Source organism: Oncorhynchus nerka, linkage group LG8 (assembly GCF_034236695.1).
Source record: "Oncorhynchus nerka isolate Pitt River linkage group LG8, Oner_Uvic_2.0, whole genome shotgun sequence".
In the NCBI taxonomy this organism is placed as follows: domain Eukaryota; kingdom Metazoa; phylum Chordata; class Actinopteri; order Salmoniformes; family Salmonidae; genus Oncorhynchus; species Oncorhynchus nerka.
The window spans coordinates 3,127,117-3,147,626 of NC_088403.1; the positions used below are offsets into that span (position 1 = coordinate 3,127,117).

Here is a 20,510-nt window from a genome sequence, read left to right on the forward strand (position 1 = left end):
CCTGCAGGTCACCCGTAATGTGATGGCTGCCAGTCTGGCTCTGCCTCCAGGAGACATTTATAACCTGACTGTATCAGCCTGTACCGAAGGCAAACGCAACTCCTCTGTCCCCAACATCATTAAACTGGGTACGCACACACACACACACACACACACACACACACACACACACACACACACACACACACACACACACACACACACACACACCAGGGAGTCTCTGGGACATCTTGTCTCAAAGCAGCAACAAAAGGTTGTAGAGAAACAGAGGGAGAATGACATTAAAGAGAGATGTTTGTAGCCAGAGAAGAGGATTGGAGAAGGAGCCTGGTTATCCAGCTTCCAACATGTCCTCACTTTGACATCGGTGTTCAATGTGTTGACCAAATGGAGCCAAACGGACAAAATATCAGCTCCTCTGAGAAGCCACTGTTAATATTAGTCATGTTGATAGAATCGTGGCCAAAACTTTTGAGAATGACACAAATATTCATTTTCACAAAGTCTGCTGCCTCAGTTTGTATGATGGCAATTTGCATATACTCCAGAATGTTATGAAGAGTGATCAGATGAATTACAATTAACTGCAAAGTCCCTCTTTGCCATGCAAATGAACTGAATCCCCCCCAAAAAAACATTTCCACTGCATTTCAGCCTTGCCACAAAAGGACCAGCTGACATCATGTCAGTGATTCTCTCGTTAACATAGGTGTGAGTGTTGACGAGGACAAGGCTGGAGATCACTCTGTCATGCTGATTGAGTTTGAATAACAGACTGGAAGCTTCAAAAGGAGGGTGGTGCTGTCAACCATGGTTACCTGCAAGGACACACGTGCCATCATCATTGCTTTGCACAAAAAGTGCATCACAGGCAAGGATATTGCTGCCAGTCAGATTGCACCTAAATCAAACATTTATCGGATCATCAAGAACTTCAAGGAGAGCGGTCCAATTGTTGTGAAGAAGGTTTCAGGGCGCCCAAGAAAGTCCAGCAAGCGCCAGAACCGCCTCCTAAAGTTGATTCAGCTGCGGGATCGGGGCACCACCAGTACAGAGCTTGCTCAGGAATGGCAGCAGGCAGGTGTGAGTGCATCTGAACCCACAGTGAGGCGAAGACTTTTGGAGGATGGCCTGGTGTCAAGAAGGGCAGCAAAGAAGCCACTTCTCTCCAGGAAAAACATCAGGGACAGACTGATATTCTGCAAAAGGTACAGGGATTGGACTGCTGAGGACTGGGGTAAAGTCATTTTCTCGGATGAATCCCCTTTCCGATTGTTTGGAGCATCCGGAAATAAAGCTTGTCCGGAGAAGGTGAGCGCTACCATCAGTCCTGTGTCATGTCAACAGCAAAGCATCCCGAGACCATTCATGTGTGGGGTTGCTTCTCAGCCAAGGTAGTGGGCTCACTCTCACAATTTTGCCTAAGAACACAGCCATGAATAAAGAATGGTTCCAACACACCTTCTGAGAGCAACTTCTCCCAACCATCCAGGAACAGTTTGGTGATGAACAATGCCTTTCCAGCACGATGGAGCACCTTGACATAAGGCAAAAGTGATAACTAAGTGGCTCTGGGAACAAAACATCAATATTTTGGGTCCATGGCCAGGAAACTTCTCAGACCTTAATCCCATTGAGAACTTGTGGTCAATCCTCAAGAGGCGGGTGGACAAACAAAAACCCACAAATTCTGACAAACTCCAAGCATTGATTATGCAAGAATGGGCTGCCATCAGTCAGGAAGTGGCCCAGAAGTTAATTGACAGCATGCCAGGGGGGATTGCAGAGGTCTTGAAAAAGAGGGTCAACACTGCAAATATTGACTCTTTGCATCAACTTCATGTAATTGTCAATAAAAAGCCTTTGACACTTGTAATTATACTTCAGTATCCATAGTAACATCTGACACAAATATCTAAAGACACTGAGGCAGCAAACTTCATGAAAATGTATATTTGTGTCATTCTCAAAACTTTTGGCCACGACTGTATACTGGATGTTGGATGTCACAATAGCAGCTTATAACAGCGCTGATTGAGGAAGTGAACCTGGGGTTGTGACACAGTCTGCCGCCTTTTCCACATCCCTCAGTAGTTCGGTCTAACTAGTAAACAAGACAGTCTGGGACTACAGCAGAGCTACAGTCTACCTGTGTCTGTGGACTAGAGGTTAACAGTAGACAAGACAGTCTGGGACGACCACAGAGCTACAGTCTACCTGTGTCTGTGGACTAGAGGTTAACAGTAGACAAGACAGTCCTACCTGTGTCTGTGGACTAGAGGATAACAGTAGACAAGACAGTCCTACCTGTGTCTGTGGACTAGAGGATAACAGTAGACAAGACAGTCCTACCTGTGTCTGTGGACTAGAGGATAACAGTAGACAAGACAGTCTGGGACGACTGCAGAGCTACAGTCTACCTGTGTCTGTGGACTAGAGGTTAACAGTAGACAAGACAGTCCTACCTGTGTCTGTGGAGGTTGACCCAGGCGTTTCTCCTGTTGTGTTTGTGACAGAGCCAGCCCCTCCGCGGTCCCTGTACGCGGTGAACGCCACCCACTCCTCAGTGACCCTGCTCTGGAGCGGGGAGGGAGTGGTTGACTTCTACCAGGTGCTCTGTAAACCCACCAACACCATCAACAAGGATCTCAAGGTAAGAGATGCTCTGTCATCTGTAATGGTACCCTGTTCCCTATGTCCTGTAGTACACTGCTGTCATCTGTAATGGTACCCTGTTCCCTATGTCCTGTAGTACACTACCAGACTGTAATGGTACCCTGTTCCCTATGTCCTGTAGTACACTGCTGTCATCTGTAATGATACCCTGTTCCCTATGTCCTGTAGTACACTGCTGTCATCTGTAATGGTACCCTGTTCCCTATGTCCTGTAGTACACTGCTGTCATCTGTAATGATACCCTGTTCCCTATGTCCTGTAGTACACTGCTGTCATCTGTAATGATACCCTGTTCCCTATGTCCTGTAGTACACTGCCAGACTGTAATGATACCCTGTTCCCTATGTCCTGTAGTACACTGCTGTCATCTGTAATGATACCCTGTTCCCTATGTCCTGTAGTACACTGCTGTCATCTGTAATGATACCCTGTTCCCTATGTCCTGTAGTACACTGCTGTCATCTGTAATGGTACCCTGTTCCCTATGTCCTGTAGTACACTACCAGACTGTAATGGTACCCTGTTCCCTATGTCCTGTAGTACACTGCTGTCATCTGTAATGGTACCCTGTTCCCTATGTCCTGTAGTACACTGCTGTCATCTGTAATGATACCCTGTTCCCTACTGTGTCTGGTACCCTGAGTCCAATGAGTACCCTGTTCCCTATGTCATCTACCAGACTGTAATGGTACCCTGTTCCCTATGTCCTGTAGTACACTGCTGTCATCTGTAATGGTACCCTGTTCCCTATGTCCTGTAGTACACTGCTGATCTGTAATGGTACTATGTCCTGTAGTACACTGCCAGACTGTAATGGTACCCTGTTCCCTATGTCCTGTAGTACACTGCTGTCATCTGTAATGGTACCCTGTTCCCTATGTCCTGTAGTACACTACCAGACTGTAATGGTACCCTGTTCCCTATGTCCTGTAGTACACTGCTGTCATCTGTAATGGTACCCTGTTCCCTATGTCCTGTAGTACACTGCCAGACTGTAATGGTACCCTGTTCCCTATGTCCTGTAGTACACTGCTGTCATCTGTAATGGTACCCTGTTCCCTATGTCCTGTAGTACACTGCCAGACTGTAATGGTACCCTGTTCCCTATGTCCTGTAGTACACTGCTGTCATCTGTAATGGTACCCTGTTCCCTATGTCCTGTAGTACACTGCTGTCATCTGTAATGGTACCCTGTTCCCTATGTCCTGTAGTACACTGCTGTCATCTGTAATGGTACCCTGTTCCCTATGTCCTGTAGTACACTGCTGTCATCTGTAATGGTACCCTGTTCCCTATGTCCTGTAGTACACTGCTGTCATCTGTAATGATACCCTGTTCCCTATGTCCTGTAGTACACTGCCAGACTGTAATGGTACCCTGTTCCCTATGTCCTGTAGTACACTGCTGTCATCTGTAATGGTACCCTGTTCCCTATGTCCTGTAGTACACTGCTGTCATCTGTAATGGTACCCTGTTCCCTATGTCCTGTAGTACACTGCTGTCATCTGTAGTACACTGCTGTCATCTGTAATGCCTGTTCCTATGTCCTGTAGTACACTGCTGTCATCTGTAATGGTACCCTGTTCCTATGTCCTGTAGTACACTGCTGTCATCTGTACCCTAATGGTAGTACACTGCAGTCATCTGTATGGTACCCTGTTCCCTATGTCCTGTAGTACACTGCTGTCATCTGTAATGGTACCCTGTTCCCTATATGTACACTGTGTCATCAGTAATGGTACCCTGTTCCTATGTCCTGTAGTACACTGCCAGATCTGTAATGGTACCCTGTTCCTATGTCCTGTAGTACACTGCTGTCATCTGTAATGGTACCCTGTTCCCTATGTCCTGTAGTACACTGCTGTCATCTGTAATGATACCCTGTTCCCTATGTCCTGTAGTACACTGCTGTCATCTGTAATGGTACCCTGTTCCCTATGTCCTGTAGTACACTGCCAGACTGTAATGGTACCCTGTTCCCTATGTCCTGTAGTACACTGCTGTCATCTGTAATGATACCCTGTTCCCTATGTCCTGTAGTACACTGCTGTCATCTGTAATGGTACCCTGTTCCCTATGTCCTGTAGTACACTGCCAGACTGTAATGTACCCTGTTCCCTATGTCCTGTAGTACACTGCTGTCATCTGTAATGGTACCCTGTTCCCTATGTCCTGTAGTAGTACACTGTCATCTGTAATGATACCCTGTTCCTATGTCCTGTAGTACACTGCTGTCATCTGTAATGGTACCCTGTTCCCTATGTCCTGTAGTACACTGCTGTCATCTGTCACTGCAGTTCCTATGTCCTACTGTTCATCCTAGTCTGTAGTACACTGCTGTCATCTGTGTACCCTGTTCCCTATGTCCTGTAGTACACTGCTGTCACTGTAATGGTACCCTGTTCCTATGTCCTGTAGTACACTGCTGTCATCTGTAATGATACCCTGTTCCCTATGTCCTGTAGTACACTGCTGTCATCTGTAATGGTACCCTGTTCCTATGTCCTGTAGTACACTGCTGTCATCTGTAATGATACCCTGTTCCCTATGTCCACTACCTCATCTGTAATGACCCTGTCTGGAGTACACTGCTGGATCTGTAATGGTTACCCTGTTCCTATGTCCTGTAGTACACTGCTGTCATCTGTAATGATACCCTGTTCCCTATGTCCTGTAGTACACTGTCATCAACTGTAATGGTACCCTGTTCCCTATGTCCTGTAGTACACTGCTGTCATCTGTAATGGTACCCTGTTCCCTATGTCCTGTAGTACACTGCTGTCATCTGTAATGGTACCCTGTTCCCTATGTCCTGTAGTACACTGCTGTCATCTGTAATGGTACCCTGTTCCCTATGTCCTGTAGTACACTGCTGTCATCTGTAATGGTACCCTGTTCCCTATGTCCTGTAGTACACTGCTGTCATCTGTAATGGTACCCTGTTCCCTATGTCCTGTAGTACACTGCTGTCATCTGTAATGGTACCCTGTTCCCTATGTCCTGTAGTACACTGCTGTCATCTGTAATGGTACCCTGTTCCCTATGTCCTGTAGTACACTGCTGTCATCTGTAATGGTACCCTGTTCCCTATGTCCTGTAGTACACTGCTGTCATCTGTAATGGTACCCTGTTCCTATGTCCTGTAGTACACTGCTGTCATCTGTAATGGTACCCTGTTCCCTATGTCCTGTAGTACACTGCTGTCATCTGTAATGGTACCCTGTTCCCTATGTCCTGTAGTACACTGCTGTCATCTGTAATGGTACCCTGTTCCCTATGTCCTGTAGTACACTGCTGTCATCTGTAATGGTACCCTGTTCCCTATGTCCTGTAGTACACTGCTGTCATCTGTAATGGTACCCTGTTCCCTATGTCCTGTAGTACACTGCTGTCATCTGTAATGGTACCCTGTTCCCTATGTCCTGTAGTACACTGCTGTCATCTGTAATGGTACCCTGTTCCCTATGTCCTGTAGTACACTGCTGTCATCTGTAATGATACCCTGTTCCCTATGTCCTGTAGTACACTGCTGTCATCTGTAATGTACCCTGTCCCTATGTCCTGTAGTACCTGCTGTCATCTGTAATTACCCTGTTCCCTATGTCCTGTAGTACACTGCTGTCATCTGTAATGTACCCTGTTCCCTATGTCCTGTAGTACACTGCTGTCATCTGTAATGGTACCCTGTTCCTATGTCCTGTAGTACACTGCTGTCATCTGTAATGGTACCCTGTTCCCTATGTCCTGTAGTACACTGCTGTCATCTGTAATGGTACCCTGTTCCCTATGTCCTGTAGTACACTGCTGTCATCTGTAATGGTACCCTGTTCCCTATGTCCTGTAGTACACTGCTGTCATCTGTAATGGTACCCTGTTCCCTATGTCCTGTAGTACACTGCTGTCATCTGTAATGATACCCTGTTCCCTATGTCCTGTAGTACACTGCTGTCATCTGTAATGATACCCTGTTCCCTATGTCCTGTAGTACACTGCTGTCATCTGTAATGATACCCTGTTCCCTATGTCCTGTAGTACACTGCCAGACTGTAATGATACCCTGTTCCCTATGTCCTGTAGTACACTGCTGTCATCTGTAATGATACCCTGTTCCCTATGTCCTGTAGTACACTGCTGTCATCTGTAATGATACCCTGTTCCCTATGTCCTGTAGTACACTGCTGTCATCTGTAATGATACCCTGTTCCCTATGTCCTGTAGTACACTGCTGTCATCTGTAATGGTACCCTGTTCCCTATGTCCTGTAGTACACTGCTGTCATCTGTAATGGTACCCTGTTCCCTATGTCCTGTAGTACACTGCTGTCATCTGTAATGGTACCCTGTTCCCTATGTCCTGTAGTACACTGCTGTCATCTGTAATGGTACCCTGTTCCCTATGTCCTGTAGTACACTGCTGTCATCTGTAATGGTACCCTGTTCCCTATGTCCTGTAGTACACTACTGTAATGGTACTGTCCTGTAGTACACTGCTGTCATCTGTAATGATACCCTGTTCCCTATGTCCTGTAGTACACTGCTGTCATCTGTAATGGTACCCTGTTCCCTATGTCCTGTAGTACACTGCTGTCATCTGTAATGATACCCTGTTCCCTATGTCCTGTAGTACACTGCTGTCATCTGTAATGGTACCCTGTTCCTATGTCCTGTAGTACACTGCTGTCATCTGTAATGGTACCCTGTTCCCTATGTCCTGTAGTACACTGCTGTCATCTGTAATGGTACCCTGTTCCCTATGTCCTGTAGTACACTGCTGTCATCTGTAATGGTACCCTGTTCCCTATGTCCTGTAGTACACTGCTGTCATCTGTAATGATACCCTGTTCCCTATGTCCTGTAGTACACTGCTGTCATCTGTAATGGTACCCTGTTCCCTATGTCCTGTAGTACACTGCTGTCATCTGTAATGGTACCCTGTTCCCTATGTCCTGTAGTACACTGCTGTCATAACTGGGTCAGTCTGAAGCTGGTACTAGTGAACTGAAACATTGTATCAACTATTAACTGGGTCAGTCTGAAGCTGGTGCTAGTGAACTGAAACATTGTATCAACTATTAACTGGGTCAGTCTGAAGCTGGTACTAGTGAACTGAAACATTGTATCAACTATTAACTGGGTCAGTCTGAAGCTGGTACTAGTGAACTGATCAACATTGTAGTCAACTATTAACATTGTATCAACTATTAACTGGGTCAGTCTGAAGCTGGTGCTAGTGAACTGAAACATTGTATCAACTATTAACTGGGTCAGTCTGAAGCTGGTGCTAGTGAACTGAAACATTGTATCAACTATTAACTGGGTCAGTCTGAAGCTGGTGCTAGTGAACTGAAACATTGTATCAACTATTAACTGGGTCAGTCTGAAGCTGGTGCTAGTGAACTGAAACATTGTATCAACTATTAACTGGGTCAGTCTGAAGCTGGTACTAGTGAACTGAAACATTGTATCAACTATTAACTGGGTCAGTCTGAAGCTGGTACTAGTGAACTGAAACATTGTATCAACTATTAACTGGGTCAGTCTGAAGCTGGTGCTAGTGAACTGAAACATTGTATCAACTATTAACTGGGTCAGTCTGAAGCTGGTGCTAGTGAACTGAAACATTGTATCAACTATTAACTGGGTCAGTCTGAAGCTGGTGCTAGTGAACTGAAACATTGTATCAACTATTAACTGGGTCAGTCTGAAGCTGGTGCTAGTGAACTGAAACATTGTATCAACTATTAACTGGGTCAGTCTGAAGCTGGTAACTAGTGAACTGAAACATTGTATCAACTATTAACTGGGTCAGTCTGAAGCTGGTACTAGTGAACTGAAACATTGTATCAACTATTAACTGGGTCAGTCTGAAGCTGGTGCTAGTGAACTGAAACATTGTATCAACTATTAACTGGGTCAGTCTGAAGCTGGTACTAGTGAACTGAAACATTGTATCAACTATTAACTGGGTCAGTCTGAAGCTGGTACTAGTGAACTGAAACATTGTATCAACTATTAACTGGGTCAGTCTGAAGCTGGTGCTAGTGAACTGAAACATTGTATCAACTATTAACTGGGTCAGTCTGAAGCTGGTACTAGTGAACTGAAACATTGTATCAACTATTAACTGGGTCAGTCTGAAGCTGGTGCTAGTGAACTGAAACATTGTATCAACTATTAACTGGGTCAGTCTGAAGCTGGTGCTAGTGAACTGAAACATTGTATCAACTATTAACTGGGTCAGTCTGAAGCTGGTGCTAGTGAACTGAAACATTGTATCAACTATTAACTGGGTCAGTCTGAAGCTGGTGCTAGTGAACTGAAACATTGTATCAACTATTAACTGGGTCAGTCTGAAGCTGGTACTAGTGAACTGAAACATTGTATCAAGTATTCAGGGCCCATAGAGGCCCAGTGAGCTCCGGACAGACATGCTGTTGGCTACGTGTGCAGGGATAAGCGGTAATCAGGTTTCTACCGGGTCAGAGCATTACATTTTCTCCCCTTTCATGCTGAGTGGTTATCAAAAGGGTGAGAGCTGGATAGATGTTTCTAATAGTCAACGTTGAGGAACTATTGACATTCTCTACGGATGTAAAAATAGACTTTGTTTACTTGTTGCTGTTGGCGAATAAAACATAACTTTGAGAAGCTCCACGGTGATGGTGAGTTAAGACAATCAGAAACCGTATCGGATCCCCAAACGGACACATTTACAGGCCTACATTTGTCCACAGGCCTGGTAGACTAGGACTGCTTCTATACGTAATCAGTTCCTGTCCGTACTCAACAGTGACTGGAGCGCCCCAAACAAAAGACAACGAATAAATTGACAAAACTCGTAAATGAAATAAACCAAAACTTGTTTCTCACCAGTGTAGCCTAGGTTACGGTGGAAACAACATGTCCACTCACACAATGACAACGGAAGACTGTAATAAGACTATATTGAATGCATTAACAGACCTGACTGTAACCATAGTAACAAACATTGTATATGATAAATGATGGTAAAAATGTTTACATTTACTACTGGTGTGCCAGTAGTCCACTGAGACAGGCCTCTACAATGGATTAGTCCACTGAGACAGGCCTCTACAATGGATTAGTCCACTCAGACAGGCCTCCACAATGGATTAGTCCACTCTGACAGGCCTCCACAATGGATTAGTCCACTGAGACAGGCCTCTACAATGGATTAGTCCACTGAGACAGGCCTCTACAATGGATTAGTCCACTCAGACAGGCCTCTATAATGGATTAGTCCACTCAGACAGACCTCTATAATGGATTAGTCCACTCAGACAGACCTCTATAATGGATTAGTCCACTCAGACAGACCTCTATAATGGATTAGTCCACTCAGACAGGCCTCTATAATGGATTAGTCCACTCAGACAGGCCTCTATAATGGATTAGTCCACTCAGACAGACCTCTATAATGGATTAGTCCACTCAGACAGACCTCTATAATGGATTAGTCCACTCAGACAGGCCTCTATAATGGATTAGTCCACTCAGACAGGCCTCTATAATGGATTAGTCCACTCAGACAGACCTCTATAATGGATTAGTCCACTGAGACAGGCCTCTATAATGGATTAGTCCTCTCAGACAGGCCTCTATAATAGATTAGTCCACTCAGACAGGCCTCTATAATGGATTAGTCCACTGAGACAGGTCTCCACAATGGATTAGTCCACTCAGACAGGCCTCTATAATGGATTAGTCCACTCAATGCAGACAGGCCTCTACAATGGATTAGTCCACTCAGACAGACCTCCACAATGGATTAGTCCACTCAGACTGGCCTCTACAATGGATTAGTCCACTCAGACAGGCCTCTACAATGGATTAGTCCACTCAGACAGGCCTCTACAATGGATTAGTCCACTCAGACTGGCCTCTACAATGGATTAGTCCACTCAGACTGGCCTCTACAATGGATTAGTCCACTCAGACAGGCCTGAATCAGACAGTAGATAGTAGTATTCTGTCCTTCCAGTATGTTCTCTGTTCTCTCTGCAGGCTCGGGAGCCTCTAACAGCCCAGTCCCATGTGGTGACAGTGTCCAGCCTGCTACCCTCCTCCTCCTATAACTGCAGTGTGATCAGTTATAGCTACAGTACGCCCAGTGAGCCAGCCTTCATACACATCTCTACTACAGGTACAGCCAGCCTTCATACACATCTCTACTACAGGTACAGTCAGCCTTCATACACATCTCTACTACAGGTACAGTCAGCCTTCATACACATCTCTACTACAGGTACAGCCAGCTTTCATTCACATCTCTACTACAGGTACAGTCAGCCTTCATACACATCTCTACTACAGGTACAGCCAGCCTTCATACACATCTCTACTACAGGTACAGTCAGCCTTCATACACATCTCTACTACAGGTACAGTCAGTCAGCCTTCATACACATCTCTACTACAGGTACAGTCAGCCTTCATACACATCTCTACTACAGGTACAGTCAGCCTTCATACACATCTCTACTACAGGTACAGTCAGTCAGCCTTCATTCACATCTCTACTACAGGTACAGCCAGCTTTCATACACATCTCTACTACAGGTACAGCCAGCCAGCCTTCATACACATCTCTACTACAGGTACAGTCAGTCAGCCTTCATACACATCTCTACTACAGGTACAGACAGCCAGCCTTCATACACATCTCTACTACAGGTACAGACAGCCTTCATACACATCTCTACTACAGGTACAGTCAGCCTTCATACACATCTCTACTACAGGTACAGTCAGCCTTCATACACATCTCTACTACAGGTACAGTCAGCCTTCATACACATCTCTACTACAGGTACAGCCAGCCTTCATACACATCTCTACTACAGGTACAGCCAGCCAGCCTTCATACACATCTCTACTACAGGTACAGTCAGTCAGCCTTCATACACATCTCTACTACAGGTACAGTCAGCCTTCATACACATCTCTACTACAGGTACAGTCAGTCAGCCTTCATACACATCTCTACTACAGGTACAGCCAGCCTTCATACACATCTCTACTACAGGTACAGCCAGCCAGCCTTCATACACATCTCTACTACAGGTACAGTCAGTCAACCTTCATACACATCTCTACTACAGGTACAGACAGACAGCCTTCATACACATCTCTACTACAGGTACAGACAGCCTTCATACACATCTCTACTACAGGTACAGTCAGTCAGCCTTCATACACATCTCTACTACAGGTACAGCCAGCCTTCATACACATCTCTACTACAGGTACAGTCAGTCAGCCTTCATACACATCTCTACTACAGGTACAGTCAGTCAGCCTTCATACACATCTCTACTACAGGTACAGCCAGCCTTCATACACATCTCTACTACAGGTACAGCCAGCCTTCATACACATCTCTACTACAGGTACAGTCAGCCTTCATACACATCTCTACTACAGGTACAGTCAGTCAGCCTTCATACACATCTCTACTACAGGTACAGCCAGCCTTAATACACATCTCTACTACAGGTACAGTCAGCCAGCCTTCATACACATCTCTACTACAGGTACAGTCAGTCAGCCTTCATACACATCTCTACTACAGGTACAGTCAGCCTTCATACACATCTCTACTACAGGTACAGTCAGCCAGCCTTCATACACATCTCTACTACAGGTACAGCCAGCCTTCATACACATCTCTACTACAGGTACAGCCAGCCTTCATACACATCTCTACTACAGGTACAGCCAGCCTTCATACACATCTCTACTACAGGTACAGTCAGTCAGCCTTCATACACATCTCTACTACAGGTACAGTCAGCCTTCATACACATCTCTACTACAGGTACAGTCAGCCTTCATACACATCTCTACTACAGGTACAGTCAGCCTTCATACACATCTCTACTACAGGTACAGCCAGCCAGCCTTCATACACATCTCTACTACAAGTACAGTGAGCCTTCATACACATCTCTACTACAGGTACAGTCAGTCAGCCTTCATTCACATCTCTACTACAGGTACAGCCAGCTTTCATACACATCTCTACTACAGGTACAGCCAGCCTTCATACACATCTCTACTACAGGTACAGCCAGCCTTCATACACATCTCTACTACAGGTACAGCCAACCTGCCTTCATACACATCTCTACTACAGGTACAGTCAGTCAGCCTTCATACACATCTCTACTACAGGTACAGACAGCCTTCATACACATCTCTACTACAGGTACAGTCAGCCTTCATACACATCTCTACTACAGGTACAGCCAGCCTTCATACACATCTCTACTACAGGTACAGCCAGCCTTCATACACATCTCTACTACAGGTACAGCCAGCCTTCATACACATCTCTACTACAGGTACAGCCAGCCAGCCTTCATACACATCTCTACTACAGGTACAGTCAGTCAGACTTCATACACATCTCTACTACAGGTACAGACAGCCAGCCTTCATACACATCTCTACTACAGGTACAGACAGCCTTCATACACATCTCTACTACAGGTACAGTCAGCCTTCATACACATCTCTACTACAGGTACAGTCAGCCTTCATACACATCTCTACTACAGGTACAGTCAGCCTTCATACACATCTCTACTACAGGTACAGTCAGTCAGCCTTCATACACATCTCTACTACAGGTACAGTCAGCCTTCATACACATCTCTACTACAGGTACAGTCAGTCAGCCTTCATACACATCTCTACTACAGGTACAGTCAGTCAGCCTTCATACACATCTCTACTACAGGTACAGTCAGCCAGCCTTCATACACATCTCTACTACAGGTACAGTCAGTCAGCCTTCATACACATCTCTACTACAGGTACAGTCAGCCTTCATACACATCTCTACTACAGGTACAGTCAGCCAGGCTTCATACACATCTCTACTACAGGTACAGTCAGTCAGCCTTCATACACATCTCTACTACAGGTACAGCCAGCCTTCATACACATCTCTACTACAGGTACAGTCAGCCTTCATACACATCTCTACTACAGGTACAGCCAGCCAGCCTTCATACACATCTCTACTACAGGTACAGTCAGTCAGCCTTCATACCCATCTCTACTACAGGTACAGTCAGTCAGCCTTCATACACATCTCTACTACAGGTACAGACAGACAGCCTTCATACACATCTCTACTACAGGTACAGCCAGCTTTCATACACATCTCTACTACAGGTACAGTCAGCCTTCATACACATCTCTACTACAGGTACAGCCAGCTTTCATACACATCACTACTACAGGTACAGTCAGCCTTCATAAACATCACTACTACAGGTACAGTCAGCCTTCATACACATCTCTACTACAGGTACAGCCAGCCTTCATACACATCTCTACTACAGGTACAGTCAGTCAGCCTTCATACACATCTCTACTACAGGTACAGTCAGCCTTCATACACATCTCTACTACAGGTACAGCCAGCCTTCATACACATCTCTACTACAGGTACAGTCAGCCTTCATACACATCTCTACTACAGGTACAGTCAGCCTTCATACACATCTCTACTACAGGTACAGTCAGTCAGCCTTCATTCACATCTCTACTACAGGTACAGCCAGCTTTCATACACATCTCTACTACAGGTACAGCCAGCCAGCCTTCATACACATCTCTACTACAGGTACAGTCAGTCAGCCTTCATACACATCTCTACTACAGGTACAGACAGCCAGCCTTCATACACATCTCTACTACATGTACAGACAGCCTTCATACACATCTCTACTACAGGTACAGTCAGCCTTCATACACATCTCTACTACAGGTACAGTCAGCCTTCATACACATCTCTACTACAGGTACAGTCAGCCTTCATACACATCTCTACTACAGGTACAGCCAGCTTTCATACACATCTCTACTACAGGTACAGCCAGCCTTCATACACATCTCTACTACAGGTACAGCCAGCCTTCATACACATCTCTACTACAGGTACAGCCAGCCAGCCTTCATACACATCTCTACTACAGGTACAGTCAGTCAGCCTTCATACACATCTCTACTACAGGTACAGACAGACAGCCTTCATACACATCTCTACTACAGGTACAGACAGCCTTCATACACATCTCTACTACAGGTACAGTCAGTCAGCCTTCATACACATCTCTACTACAGGTACAGCCAGCCTTCATACACATCTCTACTACAGGTACAGTCAGTCAGCCTTCATACACATCTCTACTACAGGTACAGTCAGTCATCCTTCATACACATCTCTACTACAGGTACAGCCAGCTTTCATACACATCTCTACTACAGGTACAGTCAGCCTTCATACACATCTCTACTACAGGTACAGTCAGTCAGCCTTCATACACATCTCTACTACAGGTACAGCCAGCCTTCATACACATCTCTACTACAGGTACAGTCAGCCAGCCTTCATACACATCTCTACTACAGGTACAGCCAGCCTTCATACACATCTCTACTACAGGTACAGTCAGCCTTCATACACATCTCTACTACAGGTACAGTCAGCCAGCCTTCATACACATCTCTACTACAGGTACAGCCAGCCTTCATACACATCTCTACTACAGGTACAGCCAGCCTTCATACACATCTCTACTACAGGTACAGCCAGCCTTCATACACATCTCTACTACAGGTACAGTCAGTCAGCCTTCATACACATCTCTACTACATGTACAGTCAGCCTTCATACACATCTCTACTACAGGTACAGTCAGCCTTCATACACATCTCTACTACAGGTACAGTCAGCCTTCATACACATCTCTACTACAGGTACAGCCAGCCAGCCTTCATACACATCTCTACTACAAGTACAGTGAGCCTTCATACACATCTCTACTACAGGTACAGTCAGTCAGCCTTCATTCACATCTCTACTACAGGTACAGCCAGCTTTCATACACATCTCTACTACAGGTACAGCCAGCCTTCATACACATCTCTACTACAGGTACAGCCAGCCTTCATACACATCTCTACTACAGGTACAGCCAACCAGCCTTCATACACATCTCTACTACAGGTACAGTCAGTCAGCCTTCATACACATCTCTACTACAGGTCCAGACAGCCAGCCTTCATACACATCTCTACTACAGGTACAGACAGCCTTCATACACATCTCTACTACAGGTACAGTCAGTCAGCCTTCATACACATCTCTACTACAGGTACAGTCAGTCAGCCTTCATACACATCTCTACTACAGGTACAGCCAGCTTTCATACACATCTCTACTACAGGTACAGCCAGCCTTCATACACATCTCTACTACAGGTACAGCCAGCCTTCATACACATCTCTACTACAGGTACAGCCAGCCAGCCTTCATACACATCTCTACTACAGGTACAGTCAGTCAGACTTCATACACATCTCTACTACAGGTACAGACAGCCAGCCTTCATACACATCTCTACTACAGGTACAGACAGCCTTCATACACATCTCTACTACAGGTACAGTCAGCCTTCATACACATCTCTACTACAGGTACAGTCAGCCTTCATACACATCTCTACTACAGGTACAGTCAGCTTTCATACACATCTCTACTACAGGTACAGTCAGTCAGCCTTCATACACATCTCTACTACATGTACAGTCAGCCTTCATACACATCTCTACTACAGGTACAGTCAGTCAGCCTTCATACACATCTCTACTACAGGTACAGTCAGTCAGCCTTCATACACATCTCTACTACAGGTACAGTCAGCCAGCCTTCATACACATCTCTACTACAGGTACAGTCAGTCAGCCTTCATACACATCTCTACTACAGGTACAGTCAGCCTTCATACACATCTCTACTACAGGTACAGTCAGCCAGGCTTCATACACATCTCTACTACAGGTACAGTCAGTCAGCCTTCATACACATCTCTACTACAGGTACAGCCAGCCTTCATACACATCTCTACTACAGGTACAGTCAGCCTTCATACACATCTCTACTACAGGTACAGCCAGCCAGCCTTCATACACATCTCTACTACAGGTACAGTCAGTCAGCCTTCATACCCATCTCTACTACAGGTACAGTCAGTCAGCCTTCATTCACATCTCTACTACAGGTACAGTCAGCCTTCATACACATCTCTACTACACGTACAGCCAGTCAGCCTTCATACACATCTCTACTACAGGTACAGTCAGCCTTCATACACATCTCTACTACAGGTACAGTCAGCTTTCATACACATCTCTACTACAGGTACAGTCAGCCTTCATACACATCTCTACTACAGGTACAGCCAGCCAGCCTTCATACACATCTCTACTACAAGTACAGTCAGCCTTCATACACATCTCTACTACAGGTACAGTCAGTCAGCCTTCATTCACATCTCTACTACAGGTACAGCCAGCTTTCATACACATCTCTACTACAGGTACAGCCAGCCTTCATACACATCTCTACTACAGGTACAGCCAGCCTTCATACACATCTCTACTACAGGTACAGCCAACCAGCCTTCATACACATCTCTACTACAGGTACAGTCAGTCAGCCTTCATACACATCTCTACTACAGGTCCAGACAGCCAGCCTTCATACACATCTCTACTACAGGTACAGACAGCCTTCATACACATCTCTACTACAGGTACAGTCAGCCTTCATACACATCTCTACTACAGGTACAGCCAGCTTTCATACACATCTCTACTACAGGTACAGCCAGCCTTCATACACATCTCTACTACAGGTACAGACAGCCTTCATACACATCTCTACCACAGGTACAGTCAGCCTTCATACACATCTCTACTACAGGTACAGTCATCCTTCATACACATCTCTACTACAGGTACAGTCAGTCCGCATTCATACACATCTCTACTACAGGTACAGTCAGCCTTCATACACATCTCTACTATAGGTACAGTCATCCTTCATACACATCTCTACTACAGGTACAGTCAGTCCGCATTCATACACATCTCTACTACAGGTACAGTCAGTCAGCCTTCATACACATCTCTACTACAGGTACAGCCAGTCAGCCTTCATACACATCTCTACTACAGGTACAGTCAGCCTTCATACACATCTCTACTACAGGTACAGTCAGCCTTCATACACATCTCTACTACAGGTACAGTCAGTCCGCATTCATACACATCTCTACTACAGGTACAGTCAGTCAGCCTTCATACACATCTCTACTACAGGTACAGTCAGTCAGCCTTCATACACATCTCTACTACAGGTACAGTCAGTCAGCCTTCATACACATCTCTACTACAGGTACAGTCAGCCTTCATACACATCTCTACTACAGGTACAGTCAGCCAGGCTTCATACACATCTCTACTACAGGTACAGTCAGTCAGCCTTCATACACATCTCTACTACAGGTACAGTCAGTCAGCCTTCATACACATCTCTACTACAGGTACAGCCAGCCTTCATACACATCTCTACTACAGGTAGAGTCAGTCAGCCTTCATACACATCTCTACTACAGGTACAGTCAGTCAGCCTTAATACACATCTCTACTACAGGTACAGACAGCCTTCATACACATCTCTACTACAGGTACAGTCAGCCTTCATACACATCTCTACTACAGGTACAGTCAGTCAGCCTTCATACACATCTCTACTACAGGTACAGTCAGTCAGCCTTCATTCACATCTCTACTACAGGTACAGTCAGCCTTCATACACATCTCTACTACACGTACAGTCAGTCAGCCTTCATACACATCTCTACTACAGGTACAGTCAGCTTTCATACACATCTCTACTACAGGTACAGTCATCCTTCATACACATCTCTACTACAGGTACAGTCAGCCTTCATACACATCTCTACTACAGGTACAGTCAGCCTTCATACACATCTCTACTACAGGTACAGTCAGTCAGCCTTCATACACATCTCTACTACAGGTACAGCCAGCCTTCATACACATCTCTACTACAGGTACAGTCAGCCAGCCTTCATACACATCTCTACTACAGGTACAGTCAGCTTTCATACACATCTCTACTACAGGTACAGCCAGCCTTCATACACATCTATACTACAGGTACAGTCAAGCTTCATACACATCTCTACTATAGGTACAGCCAGCCTTCATACACATCTCTACTACAGGTACAGCCAGCCTTCATACACATCTCTACTACAGGTACAGCCAGCCTTCATACACATCTCTACTACAGGTACAGTCAGCCTTCATACACATCTCTACTACAGGTACAGCCAGCCAGCCTTCATACACATCTCTACTACAGGTACAGTCAGTCAGCCTTCATACCCATCTCTACTACAGGTACAGTCAGTCAGCCTTCATACACATCTCTACTACAGGTACAGTCAGCCTTCATACACATCTCTACTACAGGTACAGTCAGCCTTCATACACATCTCTACTACAGGTACAGTCAGTCAGCCTTCATACACATCTCTACTACAGGTACAGTCAGCCTTCATACACATCTTTACTACAGGTACAGTCAGCCTTCATACACATCTCTACTACAGGTACAGTCAGTCAGCCTTCATACACATCTCTACTACAGGTACAGTCAGTCAGCCTTCATACACATCTCTACTACAGGTACAGCCAGTCAGCCTTCATACACATCTCTACTACAGGTACAGTCAGCCTTCATACACATCTCTACTACAGGTACAGTCAGTCAGCCTTCATACACATCTCTACTACAGGTACAGTCAGCCTTCATACACATCTTTACTACAGGTACAGTCAGCCTTCATACACATCTCTACTACAGGTACAGTCAGTCAGCCTTCATACACATCTCTACTACAGGTACAGCCAGCCTTCATACACATCTCTACTACAGGTACAGTCAGTCAGCCTTCATACACATCTCTACTACAGGTACAGTCAGTCAGCCTTCATACACATCTCTACTACAGGTACAGACAGCCTTCATACACATCTCTACTACAGGTACAGTCAGCCTTCATACACATCTCTACTACAGGTACAGTCAGTCAGCCTTCATACACATCTCTACTACAGGTACAGTCAGTCAGCCTTCATTCACATCTCTACTACATGTACAGTCAGCCTTCATACACATCTCTACTACACGTACAGTCAGTCAGCCTTCATACACATCTCTACTACAGGTACAGTCAGCTTTCATACACATCTCTACTACAGGTACAGTCATCCTTCATACACATCTCTACTACAGGTACAGTCAGTCAGCCTTCATACACATCTCTACTACAGGTACAGTCAGCCTTCATACACATCTCTACTACAGGCACAGTCAGTCAGCCTTCATACACATCTCTACTACAGGTACAGTCAGTCAGCCTTCATACACATCTCTACTACAGGTACAGCCAGTCAGCCTTCATACACATCTCTACTACAGGTACAGACAGCCTTCATACACATCTCTACTACAGGTACAGTCAGCCTTCATACACATCTCTACTACAGGTACAGTCATCCTTCATACACATCTCTACTACAGGTACAGTCAGTCCGCATTCATACACATCTCTACTACAGGCACAGTCAGTCAGCCTTCATACACATCTCTACTACAGGTACAGTCAGTCAGCCTTCATACACATCTCTACTACAGGTACAGTCAGCCTTCATACACATCTCTACTACAGGTACAGTCAGCCTTCATACACATCTCTACTACAGGTACAGTCAGCCTTCATACACATCTCTACTACAGGTACAGTCAGTCCGCCTTCATACACATCTCTACTACAGGTACAGTCAGTCAGCCTTCATACACATCTCTACTACAGGTACAGTCAGTCAGCCTTCATACACATCTCTACTACAGGTACAGTCAGT

The 20,510-nt window shown here is 45.3% G+C and overlaps 1 protein-coding gene across 1 annotated transcript in view; it reads left to right on the forward strand.

Moving 5' to 3' along the window:
- Window positions 1-20,510, forward strand: part of ptpro (protein tyrosine phosphatase receptor type O) — a 138,027-nt gene that overhangs the window by 71,447 nt on the left and 46,070 nt on the right. Inside the window, exons 12-14 of the mRNA XM_065022070.1 lie at window positions 8-128; window positions 2,517-2,653; window positions 10,701-10,839. Coding sequence (XP_064878142.1) covers window positions 8-128; window positions 2,517-2,653; window positions 10,701-10,839 — 397 coding nt within the window. The remainder of the gene's footprint in view (window positions 1-7; window positions 129-2,516; window positions 2,654-10,700; window positions 10,840-20,510) is intronic.